The sequence below is a fragment of the Talpa europaea genome (genome assembly GCF_964194135.1).
Source record: "Talpa europaea genome assembly, chromosome: 15".
Lineage (NCBI taxonomy): Eukaryota > Metazoa > Chordata > Mammalia > Eulipotyphla > Talpidae > Talpa > Talpa europaea.
The window spans coordinates 3,094,791-3,108,792 of NC_140083.1; the positions used below are offsets into that span (position 1 = coordinate 3,094,791).

The 14,002-nt window shown below is 60.2% G+C and overlaps 1 protein-coding gene across 1 annotated transcript; it reads right to left on the reverse strand.

Annotated features, from left to right (window-relative positions):
• Positions 1-6,262: 6,262 nt before the first annotated feature.
• On the reverse strand, positions 6,263-6,701 carry SMIM45 (small integral membrane protein 45; the record flags this gene model as incomplete). Its single annotated transcript, XM_084255071.1, has 1 exon — positions 6,263-6,701. One exon carries the CDS (start codon positions 6,699-6,701, stop codon positions 6,495-6,497), a length of 207 nt encoding a protein of 68 aa, XP_084111197.1. The 3' UTR covers positions 6,263-6,494.
• Between the last annotated feature and the right edge of the window lie 7,301 nt (positions 6,702-14,002).

Below are 14,002 nucleotides of genomic sequence, written 5' to 3' on the forward strand. Positions count from 1 at the left end.
TTTTATTCCACTTAAACAGTGGCTGTCATACTGGGCAGCGTAACACAGGCCTTCAGAGCCAGAGCTCTGGCCAAGTAACTCCTGCTCTGGCCAAGGGCTCTGCAGCTTCTAGCAGGTCCACTCCCCTCTGCTCCTCAGCTCCTTTTCAGGTGGGGACCAGAGGCCCTCCCGCAGTTTCTTCTAGCTTGAAGATCTTGATTCCTCCATCTTGCTCCCTGCCAGGCTGTTAGGGCCTAGAGAGCAAGGAACGAGCCTCTTGGTCTCTGCGCGGCCCTGCCCGCCTGCTGCCACTCTGCTGGTGGGGCACTGCAGGCCAGGGGTTCCACAGCTGGGTTCTGCTGCCCTCTCGTGGTCTAAACTGGCGGTGACCTCCTCTTCCAGCAGGCACAGAAGTAGCCTCAGTGGACAGAGGTTGCCCCAGCAGAGGCATCGTGGTGGCCTCCAGACAAGTGGCACGGGCTCCAGAGTCACCCTCTGTGTCATTCTGAACGAGTCACTTGTCTCCCTGAACTCTGGCTTCTTCATCCATAAGTGGGGGTGGCAGCCTCAGGAGGGGCTCAGTGGTGCTGCAGTCATAATTCCAAGGCCCAGTGGCTGATGCCAGCAAGGGTTTTTCTCCTCCCAGCCTCATATGCACTGTGGTTTGGGGCTTCAGAGGCTCTGCTCCTGGCCACCTTCGTGCTGACCCCGGGCTGATGGCGCAGCCCCTCCTGGAGAGCGCAGGAGGTTGACGGTTATTAAATGCTTCGGCCTAGACTCAGTTTTGGCTGCAAAGAATGAGTGGCCTGGCCCCACGCACCCCAGTGGCCAGGAGGTGGCCCCAGGAGCAGTGCCCGGCGCTTCAGGCTGCCTCTTTGGCCGCTGAAGGGGTTACCATGGACTCTGCTTCCCTCTTACATGGGCCCTTGTGCATCCCTGTGACTTCCACCCCAATTCCAGCTATTCCAGCTGTAGAGACAGGGAAATGGACTCACCAAGGTTCACACAATAAACCAATAATTGGGCACCCAAGACTCTGGCCTCCAAATTCAGAGCCCCTCCCACCCTTCGGGGGTGGGGTGGAGAAGGGCCCACCCAGGGTCCCCTATAAGGGTGTCAACTGAGGAGTGAGGCCCTGAGAGGGAGCCTGCAGTCTCCACCCTCCTCCCAAGCTGGCCTCCCAAGCCCTTCCTGCCCAGCCGAGGGGGTGGAACAATGAGAAGCTTGTGCCACCCTCTTGGGCCAGAATCCGAACATCGCAGTGGTTCCCACGCAGGCCCTGCACATTCCCGCCCCTGCCCGGTCCTGGGCCTAGACACGCCCAACATCCTGAATGGCTTCCAGATGGTGGCAGAGGAAGCTCCCAGGCCCTGCAAACCTCCCAGCGCGTCCAAACCTGAACGACAGCCTAACTGCAGGAAGCCTCTAAACTGCTCTAAAGTCTTAGTCTCTAAGCAGACACATAGCCCTTGGCAAGACTTCCAAAGAGAATGTCTCCTTTCATCCAAGCAGGTCCCTGGCCCATGCCAGGCAGGCTGCAGGCTGAGATGAGAAGACACCATTGCTGCCATCCACAGATACATGAGCAAAATCACAATGCAAGATTAGGGCTGTCACGGGAAAAGCTGCATATAGGGTCAGGGAAGGCTTCCTGGAGGAGGTGGCAACTGGAAGGTCATCAGATTCTCTTCCTAGACCTGAACTTTACTTGAAAAAACACCTCTGGTTGTTCTGTCCCTCCCACCACCACCTGGGGTTCTGTGCTTCAACCACATCCACCACTCACAGCTCTCAGCAAGAGCTGCCCTCCCTCCAGCCGCTGTGGCTCTGCCTTTGCCAGCTTCCCTTCCCCTTGCAGGGAAAACTCTTATTCAGCCGTTGAAGCCCAACTCCACAGTTACATCTTCCAGAAAGCCTCTCCTGACAACCCCCTGCCCTGAGAGTCAGGCATCTCTTCTGTTTTGCTTTCTGTTCCTCCCACACACTTCTCTTCCTGCAATTAGTTCTGTCATCTGTCTGGTAACACATTCTCTTGCCCTCCTTGATTCCCGGACTATTGTCTGCCCTGTCTTTGCGTTCTTGGTACCAGGCCTGGTGCTGGGGTAGAGCAGACACCGCCTACGCAAGGGGTCCTGGTGGTTAGCTGAATGATGCACACACTCACTTTCTGCCTCAACATTGGCCACAACCTCACAAGGCTGGCAGATTCTCTCCAGAGAACCTGACATGAGCTAAGCATGTGTCGGGCACAGGCAGGGGATATTGATGTGAACTTTCATCATCTGTGATTTTCAGGGCCTGGCACACAGAAATCGTTGGTGGACCCAATTGCACATCTAAGAGCTAAGGACATTTGCCCCTGAACTTGCAATTTAGAGGAACTGTTTTATAGGATTTACTGTTGTCAGGCCCTGACCTAGGTTGCTCCTACTACAGTCCTCTGGCAGGCCCTGGCAGCTGGGAAAATATCTGTCTTCATGGATGCTGGCTTGTTTCCACAGGGTCTGCCACCTGGGTCAACTCCTCCCTGCCCCCCATTAAAAAAATGCCGAGACATTTCTTTGTAGTATTTAGAACAAAAAATTTGTCTTTCATAAAAAGTCAAGCTTTCCCTTCTATCATACAACAAGAATAAAATGACCTCTTCGTGTTTCCCCTTTCTCTCTGGCTGCCAGGAAGCTCCAAGTCAAGTAACAGTATTACAGCAGGAGTCAGAATCCAAATATTTCCTTCCACCCCATGCTTGTGACTCTTTCAGCTGAAGCCTTCTGGCATCCTCTATGGGGAGAACAGGTGTAAATAACCATTTATGTAGCAAGTCCTGGAAGAAGACCAGGAAAGGATCCAGTTTTTAAAGCAAAAGTTTGGGTGAGTCCCTTCCATTCTGAGCCTCAGGCTCCTCTTCAGCAGCTCAGAGAGGGCACCAGTGAGGAGGCCTGACCACTGCCCCGGCCTCAGGCAGGTTCAGTCAGCATCCGCCCGGCTGAGGTTGTGAAACTTATTCACACCTCAGATGCTGTGTGGCCAAAATGTTTATTTTTAAAGTAGAGTCAGAAAAAGATTTTCTTGTGAAACCTCCTGATTTTTAAACGTCATGAATTAATTTGCATTTTTTCCAAACACTGGGTTGGACACACCAAAGTTGGCCGCAGGCGCCACACAGCTGAGGCCCTTCCCAGCTCAGCCAGTCAGGCCGGGTCCACTTCTCGCAGGTTTTTGGTGGCTTCAGGCTGGGACTGGGGTGCAGTTTACATCACTTCTAACCCTGCCTCCCCTACCCCCTGCCCCCAGCACCCCAGGAGAGCTGCCTCCTTCTGAATTGTCTAAACCAGGTCTTGGTGACCAGTCCAGGTGGGCCGGACCCTGCCTGGCCTCAGGTGACTGGTTGAAATGACCACTTGAATCCCAACTCATCCCTCCCCAGAGAGGGAGACAGATCTCCCCTAGGTGGGGCTTAAGACAGAAAACTTGCGGGGTTGTGGGGGTCCTGGCTAATGAAGTGAGCTGCAGGAGCAGAGCTGAAGACTGGCTTGAGAAGGAATGCTCTGGGTCTGGATGTGGGCTCTTGGGCTTTGGGTCCCTGCTCCTGCTACGGGGCGCCCCACCCTGGGAGTCACTTCCCCTCTTGCCCAAGCTGGCGGGGTCAGGGTTTCCTGACCCCACAATCATCAGTCCTCTGCCTCTGCTTGGGCCTCTCCAGTGCCACCTGCGACCAAGCACAGGTGACCCACTGAGCTTCCAGCTCTGCCTTGCCAGCCTTACCCCCACACCCCCACTCTGCTCAGATTAGCTTGGGTGCAGCTCATGATGTCTAGAACCTCATAGGGAGCCCAAAATACACTGGGGCTGGCACTGCAAGGGAAACTGAGGCAGGGTGGGACTGGTAACCAGTGGGTATAGCTGGTCTCCCCCATTCTTACGTGGGGAGACCTGAAAGGCCCAGGAAGGCCCTGCCTTCCAGTGGATCCTCAAGAAACCCACTCACCTCCTTCCTACCTTCCCCACCAGAGCCACCTGCTCTCAGGCTCACCCAGCTCTAGGTTCTGTCTGTGATTTGCTCCTCCATCCCCCTTGGTTTTCACCCAGCACTGCCTCCCCCTACCCCTCATACACTCTGCCCCTGGCTGGGGGGGCGGGGAGCTGCCTGGCAACCAGGGCACCCATTCCTGGAGTGTGCCTGGGGCTGATGAAGTTCAATCCCCCCACACCCCAATCTTTTTCAGGAACAAGATGCACACCGACTCCTGAAATAAAGGTGCTAGGGGCCGGTGGCTCTGGGTGGCTCAGGCGGTGGAGTGCAGCACTGTGAAGCTGTCCACAGCCTTGCAGTGTGGGTTTGATCCGGCCGGCCACAGAGATACCCACATGGCATGGCAGACCTCTCCTTTCTTGCCCGCTGCTCCCCTCAGCAGTGTATTTCGTCAGTCTGCCTGTTCTGCTCCCCACTCTGTCTCTGGTGAATCCTCTCACCCTCCCACACCTCTGGCCTGTACCCCGGTTCTTATATAAATAAATAAATCTTTTAAAAATATAAAAAAAACAAAGGTGCTAGGGGCCATGTGAGCCCAGGACTGCCGGGACCACCTCTTATGGGAGAAGGAAGCCCACAGGGAGGTGAACAGGACATAGGGGGATGGATGGAGAGGGGCACAGGGACCCAAGTGGGAGCTGAACCCTTTCATTTCAGCTGCTTTAGTTTAGTCCCTGTCCCTGCCAGATTCCTGGGCGGTAGTGAGGGGAACAGGCCCTGGCCCCCGCAGCCGCCCAGAGGGTGGGAGGGCAAATCGCCAAGAGTCATCAAATGCTCCACCGGGGGGAGCGGTCAGGGCTGTGAGACTCAGAGATGCCAGGGGTGGGGCTGGTGCAGCAGAGGCCCCAAGAGCACGGAGTTGGGGGTACTAGATGGTCTCAAGAGTCTCCCCACAGCCCAGCTTGACAAGACTGGCAGCTTTTGCCCTGCCCGCAACTTGTGAGCCATGTGTTTGGGAGCAAGACCTGGTCTGGGGTCAAGAATCCTGCCCAGACCTCAGCCTGCTGCCCTGTGGCCTTGCCTCAGCCAGTCCCTACAAAAACGGAAAAGCAGCTGTCCCCTTGCTCCCGCCTCGGTGCGCGGCTCCACGGGTCACACAGCCACCCGCTGAGGATGACGCTTCCCAGCCTCCCTTGCAGCGAGGAGTGGCTGAGCGCCCACGGGTGACCATGAGATGTAGGGGGGAGGAGGGGACAGCCAGCAGGAGGGGCGCCCCTCCACGCTCCCTGCTCCTCAGGGTGCAGATGGGCCCCCATTCCAGGCACAGACCAGCAGCAAGGGGAGCCACTAGGTCTGCTCTGGAGAAGCCAGACTGACCGCGAGAACTGAGACCAGGCTAATGGCCTGTGCTTTGTGCCTCGGAGCCCTCGCTGGTACACCCCAGGTTCCAGCCAGCAGTTTTGGTTGAGGGGAGGTGCTCCTGGTTTCCAGGCGCCAGAGACCAGAGACCCTCAATGCCCCACACTCAGGGGACAGCCCCCAGCGAAGGAGGACAAGCTGGTCCAACGTGTCCGTGGAGCTGCTCCAGCCCCTCGGTGGGGTTCTGTCCCTAAAACGGGGCCTATGGCGCTAGCTCGCTGCACACCCCTGCGAGAGGAGATGCACGCCGGCTCTCGGGGAAGGAGACACCCTGGGAGCCACCCCGGTTGCCGCGAGGTCTTTATTGTTGCAAGAGACAAAATGGGAAGCCCCAGCGGAGGAGAGGGAGAGGTGGCCGGCCCACATCTAAAGTGAGGGCTCCCGGGGGAGATCGGGGGCTGGGGGTTGACTGGGAGAGGGGACCACACATGACCACGTGGTCACGGCACCCCCGCATGACCCATGGGCTCAGCCCCCCACCCCTCCCACCTCTGGGGCCCCCACTCCACTCACATATATATGGCCTCCTCCCCTCCCTGCCCGCCCACCCTCGCCCCAAAGTTTCTCTCTCACACCCACACCCCTCCTCCCTGCTGTCTGGGCCCACTGCTCACCCCACACACTCACACACTCCAGGCGCAGGGCCAGGAAGGGGGCTTGGCTGGGCACTGGCCTCCTCCACAGGGTGTCTCTACCTCAGATCAGCTCGGGAGCAAGCCCGCCCACCATGGAGCTGCAGGGTGGTGCTGAGCCAAGTAGGGAGCTGAGTGTACAGCGGGGCCCAGGGAGCTCTGGAGGCTCAGGACAAGCAGGGGCTGCATGGTGCCAGGTAGCACAAAGGCACTGGGAGCGAGTGGGGAGTGTCCCCAGAGCCGGGCTGACAGGCATGGGGTAAGCCGGCTTGACGTGGCGAGCAGCTCCTGGGCCCACAGCAGCGACGGGCCAGGCCCCCAGGTTCCCCATCCCTCCTTAGCTCCCGGAGCACCCAGGGGCCACCGTTGGGCGGGCGCAGGCCTCAGGGGTTGAGCCTGGTGGACCAGGGGTCATCTCCCTCTGCCCCAGGGTGTCTAGGTTGGGTGGGGAGGGAGGGCAGGTGGTGCCTCCTGCCCCGGGCCCTTGGGTCAGCTCAGGCCTCCGGGCCCCCGAAGGCCAGGTTGTCGCGGACCATCAGCGTCTTGTGGAGGTCGCGGTCCACCAGGGGGCGCTGCATGCGCCACTTGTGCGCCTCCTGCAGGCCGGGCTCGAAGTAGTAGATGCAGGCACCGAAGCCCACGAGGATGAGGACCGAAATGACCAGGTAGACGGGGACGAACCAGTCCAGGAAGTGGGGCATCACGGCTGCCTTGGCTGCGGAGACATGGGCCGCAAGGGTCAGCAGAGGAGGTCCTTGTCCCTCCCGCCTGCCCAGAGAGGGACCCACAGGCTTGGGAGAGCGGGCGATGCAAGCATCACGTCACGGATGGGAAGATCGAGGCCCAAGAGAGTAGGGGCCAGTGTCTGAATAGGACCCCTTGGCCACTCACAGCTCTAAGGGGGGGCAAGAGGACTTGGGGGGCAGGGCAGCTGAGACCCAGTGAGTTCCCCGATGGCCAGCACTTGCAGCCAGTGCCCGAGTGTGATGGTGCTGCCTATTCTGGGTGTTCTTATCTCTGAGCCTCAGTTTTCTATGTGTGAAATGGGGGTAGAAGTGGGACCCAGTTCTTACGAACACTGTGGGTGTGTAACAAGTCAGAACCTAGAGCGTCAGACCACCCTGCCCGGCACTCGGTGAACCACAATCAAGAGGCATCACCACAAATGGGGCCGCCCTGTGTCTTGGCCCCTGGGCGCATAAAATCCACTTTTACACTATAATGCCTTCTATTAAGTGTGCAATAACATCATTTCTTTAAAAATGTACATATCTTGGGGCCTCCCTGGTGGCCTAGGGGTTAAGACTCAGCACTACCACCCCTACGCCTGAGTTCGATCCCCGGCCAGGGAGCTACCCACATGGCGCGGCAGACCTCTCCTGTCTCCCCGCTGCTCCCCTCAGCAGTGTATTTCAGTCAGTCTGCCTGTTCCGTTCCCCACTCTGTCGCTGGTAAATCCTCTCAGCTCCCCAACACCTCTGACATAAATAAATAAATCTTTTTTTAAAAAGCACATATCTTCGCTCTAAACCTTCAGTTTGTAAAAAACATGGTATCTGCGGAGCGGGTTCCGCAGGCACAGCACCCTGAGGAAGGCCTGTGTTCACTATCATTTCTACTGGGCCAGAGGCAGGGAAAGCAGGAGAGCGGAAGGTAGCAGCTATGGGTAGCTTCAGAAACATCCAATCTACTTAGCTCCTTAGAATGGCCACAGGCACCCCCATCTGCTTGCTGCCACCCCACCTGCCTCAGCACCGCACCCCACGAGCGTGCCATCACATGGAGCCGCTAGTCAGCTCCCGGCGTGCACCTGCACCTAGTGCGGCGCTCACTTTGCATGTGCCTTCTGTCCCCTGGACTGTCCTTTGAACGTGTGGCCAGTTGGCAAACTCCTATTCATACTTCAAAAGCCAAATCAGGGCTTCCCCGGTGGTGCAGCGGTTGAGCGCTAGGTTGCGAAGCTGCCCGCGGCCTCTGCAGCGCCGGTTCGATCCCCGGCTGCTCCCCGGCCACCGGAGGAGGGTCCCACATGGCGGGCAGACCTCTCCTACCGCCCGCTGCTCCCCTCAGCAGTGTACTTGGGTCCTTCTGCCGGCTCTGCTCCCCGCTCTGGCTCTGGTGATTTCTCTCACCCTCCCACGCTTCTGACTGTACCCAGTGCTTGTATAAATAAATAAACAAAATAAATCTTAAAAAAAAAAAAAGCCAAATCACAGATCATCTCTAGGAAGGAGATCAATCAGATCCTTTAACCTCCCCCCAGAACTTTCCAGAGGTAGAAAAGGCGGGGGCAGAGAGGTGTCCCGCTTGTGCCTGCCGGGCAGGGAGAACGCTGTTACGAAGCTTTCACAAAGCCTACAGCAGGCCTGTGGGGCAGGTGTTACTTCCATATTTTATAAATGAAAAAAAACGAGGCCCAAATGGGCTCACTGACTTCCCCTGGGTTAGCCAGGGAAGTGACAGGGCTGGGTCCCAAACCCTGGCCATATCTCAAGGTTCAAGACCCCCAGGTTGGGGAGGCCCCTGAACAAAATTAATGAGCCCAGGGCACCTCGACTTTGGGGACAGGAGAAAGGGGGTGGATGGAACGACCTCTGGGACTGGCTGCAGAGAAGCCCCAGGGTCGTGATCCCCTAGCTCCAAACATCAGCTCCTGCCCCCTACTTCCGCCAGGCGGGTCTCAGAGATGGGGAGGGGGAGATGTAGCTTCTCAGTCTCGCATCCATCCAGAGCCTCCCCCTTGCCCCCAGGCTCCGCACTGGCTGTTCTGAAGTACAGACGATGCCCGGGCCCTGTTCACGCAGGAGTAATGTGCAGAGTGAGCTAATGGCCAGTCAGGGCTGGGAGGTGCCCTCCTAACCACCTGCCTTTCTGGAGAGCCAAAGAGAGTTCAGAATTGCAGGGTGCTGCCTGGGCTAGAGGGAGGCAAAAGGCGACCCCAAACAGGGCGGCTGCCCCAAACTAGGCTGACTGAAGCCAAGGAACCAGCACCCATACCCCACCCCCCAAGCCTCGCCTGGGATCCTTTCCCCACAGCTCGAACATGAGACTGGGGAGCTCAGGCAGAGAGGAGCTGTTTTAGCTGCAATGCTGGAGATTTGAGGGGCACAGTGCAGGTCCCCCAACTTCTCCAGCCCAGTGACCAAAATCCCAGGCATGAGAGCAGACTGAGGGCCACGAGACATTTTCTGTGCTTCCCAGGGACTGGCCTAGCTGAAGCAGAGCACTCGCCCGCCTTCTGCATGACCTTGGGCCACTGCTCACCCTCTCTGGACTTCAGGGTCCCCACAACACCGTGAGGGTCCCCTACCCCCATGCCGTCACGGTGCTGGCGGTGACAGATGATCTATGTGGAATTTTCCAGCCCCTTCCAGCTGAGGTCCTGTCTGGGGTGGTGTGAGGCTGCAGAGCCCCCCTCCCTGCCTCCCAAGCCACTGGCACCACTCGGGCCCCCCACCCCCACCCGAGTGCCCAGAGACCCACCTCACTGCTGGCAGGCACCTGCTCTGGGGGTCTGCGCTGAGCACGCCGCTGTGGCCTGAGCTGCTCAGCGCCGGCCCGCGGACTCAGTCGCAGCTGCCGTCCCCAGGGACACTGCCATCTGCGGTCGCCCTGGGTGCTGGAGGCAGAGGATGGGCGAGACCAACACCCCACGCGGGAGACAGTTTCTCAGGCTCGGGGGCTCCGACAGGCCAGGAAGGCTCAGTCCTAGGCTGCCCAGCACCCTGGTACCTTTCGCTGCCCATCAGAGACCCTTCTCTCTGCCCCCAGCCCCAGGATGGCAGGAGGCGGTACCTGTCTCAGCCAATCAGCAGCCTGGCAGGGCAAGGGCTTTATCCTCCGTTGCCCTGGCAACCAGCCTTCTCTTCTGGATCCTTCACATTGTGCATGTGGTACAAAAATGATAGGCAGGGCAGGGTGGGAAGGATTCGGGAGGGATGGAGCCACCCAGCAGGCAGCTGGGGCCCACTGGGCTCATGGGCCTGGAGGAGAGACCCCCTCCCCCCACCAAGGGCACAGGGAGGACCTGGAAACTTGCCCTTTGAGGGTGGAGAGGCTGGTCCTTGGCAAGTAGGGGGAACACAGAAGCAGTGACGGGTAGAGTCGAGGAGGGTCATTTTTAGAGGGGATGTTATAGGGCAGCCCCGATACAAAACGGGGTGCCTGACTGTGGGTCCTCACCCGCGGGCTTGAAGGGACTTACCAATGCTCTACTGCAGGCGCACGTGAAAGGTTCATAAAAGGTTTATTCACAAGGGAAGGGGAAATGAGGAAATGTACAGCTCAGGGAGAAAAGTGGGAGACAAAGTTTTAAACACGTCCTACCCGATCCGCCGATCTGGAATCCCAAATGGCACCAGAGAGCTGGCCGCGAGCCAGGAGCTGTGAAGCCAGGAGGTGAGCAACAGAGCGAGCGACCCCACGGCCCACGTGTCTGGTTTTTATACCAACCCTGGTTGCTGAACTCCACCCTCAGGTCCCAGCCACCCTCAGGTCCACAGTCCCCTGAAGGCTGACTGGTCCAGCATACAGATCGACCCCTCAGCCTCCAGGCTGAACTGGGGCCGGCCTGCAGCTCGACCTCCTCAGCCTTCAGGCTGGGCTGGAGCCGGCCTGCCAGTCAACGTCTCAGCCTCCATGCCTGGCTGGGGCCGGCCTGTACGATGACCTCTCAGCCTCCAGGCTGGGCTGGGGTCAGCTTGCAGGTGACCCCGTTTGCCTACGCACTGGGCTGGGGCCGGCCTGCATGTCGACCCCCTCAACCTACAGGCCCGGGTGTCCTGCAGGTAGACCCCGTCAGCCTCCAGGCTGGCCTGGGGCCGGCCTTGTGGTCGACCCCCTAAGCCTCCATAATGGGCTGGGGTCAGCCTGCTGAATGAACTCCTCAGCCTCCAGGATGAGCTGGGTCCGGATTGCAGGTCGACCACTCAGCATCCGGGATGGGCTGGGAACAGCCAATACGTTGACCCCTCAGGCTCCAGGCCTGGCTGGGAAGGGCCTTCAAGCTGACACCCTCAGCCTCGGGGTTGGGCTGGGGCCGACCTCCAGTCAAACCCCTCGTCCTCCAGGCTGGAGAAAGAGGGGACTGACAGGCAGGCCGGCCAGGCCAGAAGTGAGGTGAGTAGTCGACCTGCAGGCCGGCTCCAGCCGAAACTGGAGGCTGAGAGGGTTGACCAACCGCCCCAGCCCAACCTGGAGGCTGAGGAGTCGACCTGCAGGTTGCAGGCAGCCAGGCTGGAGGCAAAGGGGTCGACAGGCTAGCTGGCCAAGGTCAAACATGAGGCTGAGGGGTCTGCAAGATGGCCTTAGCCCAGACTGGAGGCATAGGGGTTGACCAGCTGGCCAGCACCAGCCAAGTCTGGAGGCAGAGGGGATCGACCTATCTGTAGAACGGCCCCAGCCAGCCTGGAGGCTCAGGGTTCGACCTGCAGGCCAGCCCAAGCCAGGCCTGAAGGCTGAGAGGGTCAAAAGGCAGACCGGCCCAGCCTGCAGGCTGAGGGGTCAAAGAGGAAGCCGGTCCAAGCACAGCCTGGAGGCTGAGGGGTGACCTGTAAGCCGGCCCCAGCCCAGCCTGGTGTCTGAGGGGTCGACCAGCAGGCCGGCCCCAGTTCATCCTGGGAAGTAAGGGGTATGACCATCAGGGCAGCCCCAGCCCATCTTGGAGACTGACAGGGTCGAACTGAGGGCGGCCCCAGCCAAGCCTGGAGGCAGAGGGGATCGACCTATCTGCACAACGGCCCCAGCCAGCCTGGAGGCTCAGGTTTCGACCTGCAGGCCAGCCCAAGCCAGGCCTGAAGGCTGAGGGGTCAACCTGCAGGCTGGACCCAGCCCAGACTGGAGGGAAAGGGAGTAAACAGGCAGGTCGGCCCCAGCTCAGACAAGAGGCTGAGGGGTCAACCTGCTGACCGGACCCAGCCAGGCTAGAGGCACGGAGGATCGACATGTGGCCTGCCCAAGCCCAGTATGGAGGATGAGAGGTTAACCTGCAAACCAGACCCAGCCCAGCCTGGAGGCTGAGGGGGTCCACCGGCAAGCTGACCCCAGCACAGCAAGGAGGCTGAGGGGTCGACCTGCAGAGTGGCCCTAGCCCAGCCTAAAGGCTGAGGGGTCGATGTGCAGGTCGACACCAGCCCAGCCTGGAGGCTGAGGGGGTTGACCGGCAGGCCTGCCCAAGCCCAGCAAAGAGGCTGAGGTGTCCACCAGCAGGCCAGACCCAGCCCAGACTGAAGGCAAAGGGGGTCGACAGGCAATCAGGCCCCAGCCCAGACGTGAGGATGAGGCGTCGACCTGCAAGTTGGTCCCAGCCCAGCCTGGAGGTTCTGGGGGTCGACCTACAGGCCGGCCCAGCCCAGCCTGGAGGCCAAAGGGATCCACATGCAGGCTGGCCCAAGCCCAACCTGGATAATGAGGGGATGAACAGGCAGGCTGACCCAGCCCGGCTTGCAGGCCAAGGGGTCGAAGGGGAGGCCGGTCTCAGCACAGCCTGGAGGCTGAGGGGTCGACCTGCACAACGACCCAGCCCAACCTGGATGCTGAGGGGGTGACTGGCAGGCGGCCCCTGCCAGGCATAGAGGCTGAGGGGGTCAACCTGCAGGCCGGCCGTAGCCCAGCCTGGAGTTTCAGGGGTCAACCGGCAGGCCAGGCCCAGCCCAGCCTGGAGGCTGAGGGGGATGACCTGCAGGCCCACCCAGGCCAGCCTGGAGGATGAGGGCATCGACTGGCATAATGAGGGGGTGGACAGGCAGGTTGACCCAGCCCAGACAGCAGACTGAGGGGTCGAAGGGCAGGCCAGCTGCAGCACAGCCGGGAGGCTGAGGGGTCAACCTGCAGGCTGGCCCCAGTCCAACCTGGAGGCTGATGGGCTCGACCAGCAGGCTGGCCCAAGCCCAACAAGGAGGCTGAGGGGGTCAACCTGCCCCAGCCTAGCCTGGCGGCTGAGGGGGTTGACCTGCAGTCCGACACCAGCCCAGCCTGGAGGCTGAGGGGTCGACCCGCAGGCCAGCCCCAGCCCTGCCTTGAGGCTGACAGGTTGACCTCCAGGCTGGCCCCAGCAAAGCCGGGAGTCTGAGGGGTTGACCAGCAGGCGGGCCCCAGTTCATCCTGGAGGGGAGGGGTTTGACAGTCAGGCCGGCCCCAGCCCAGCCTAAAGGCTGAAGGGTCGACCTGCAGGCCCATCCCAGCCAGGCCTGGAAGATGAGGGCCTGGTCAATCTGCAGGCCCTGTCCAGCCACACCTGGAGGCTGAGGCACACCTATAGGCTGAGGCCTATAGGTCTATAGGCCAGCTCCATTCCAACCTGAAGGCTGAGGGGTTCAACCGGCAGGCCGGCCCCAGTCGGCCTGGAGGCTGAGTGGGTCTGTCAGCAGGCTGGCCCCAGCCCAGCCTGGAGGCTGAGGGCGTGACCTGCCTGGCTGGGGAGGGCCTTCAGGTCAACCCCTCAGCCTCCAGGCTGGGCTGGGGCGGGCTTGTAGGTCGACTCCCTTTGCCTCCAACCTGGCTGGATACGGCCTGCAGGTCGACCCCTCAGCCTTGAGGCTGGGTTGGGGCCAGCCTGCTGGTCAAACCCCTCATCCTCCAGACTGGGCTGGGTCTGGCCAGCCAGTTGAACCCTCAGCCTCCACACTGGGCTGGGGCCGGCCTGCATGTCGACCTCCTTTGCCTCCAGCCTGGCTATGTCCAGCCTGCAGGTCGACCCCTCAGCCTCGAGGCTGGGTTGGGGCCAGCCTGCCGGTCAAACCTCTCAGCATCCAATTTGAGCTGGGGCCAGCCTTGACTCAACCTGTCAGCCTCAGGGCAGTTCTGGGTCCGGCCTACATGATGACCCCCTCAGCCTCAAGGTAGGGCTGGGTCCAATCTCAGGTCGACCCCTCAGCCTGCAGGCTGGTTTGGCGTCAGCCTGCATGTAAACCCCCTTTGCCTCCAGCCTGACTGGGTCCTGCCTGCAGGTCGACCCCTCAGCCTTGATGCTAGGCAGGGGCTGGCCTGCCGGTCAACCCCCTCA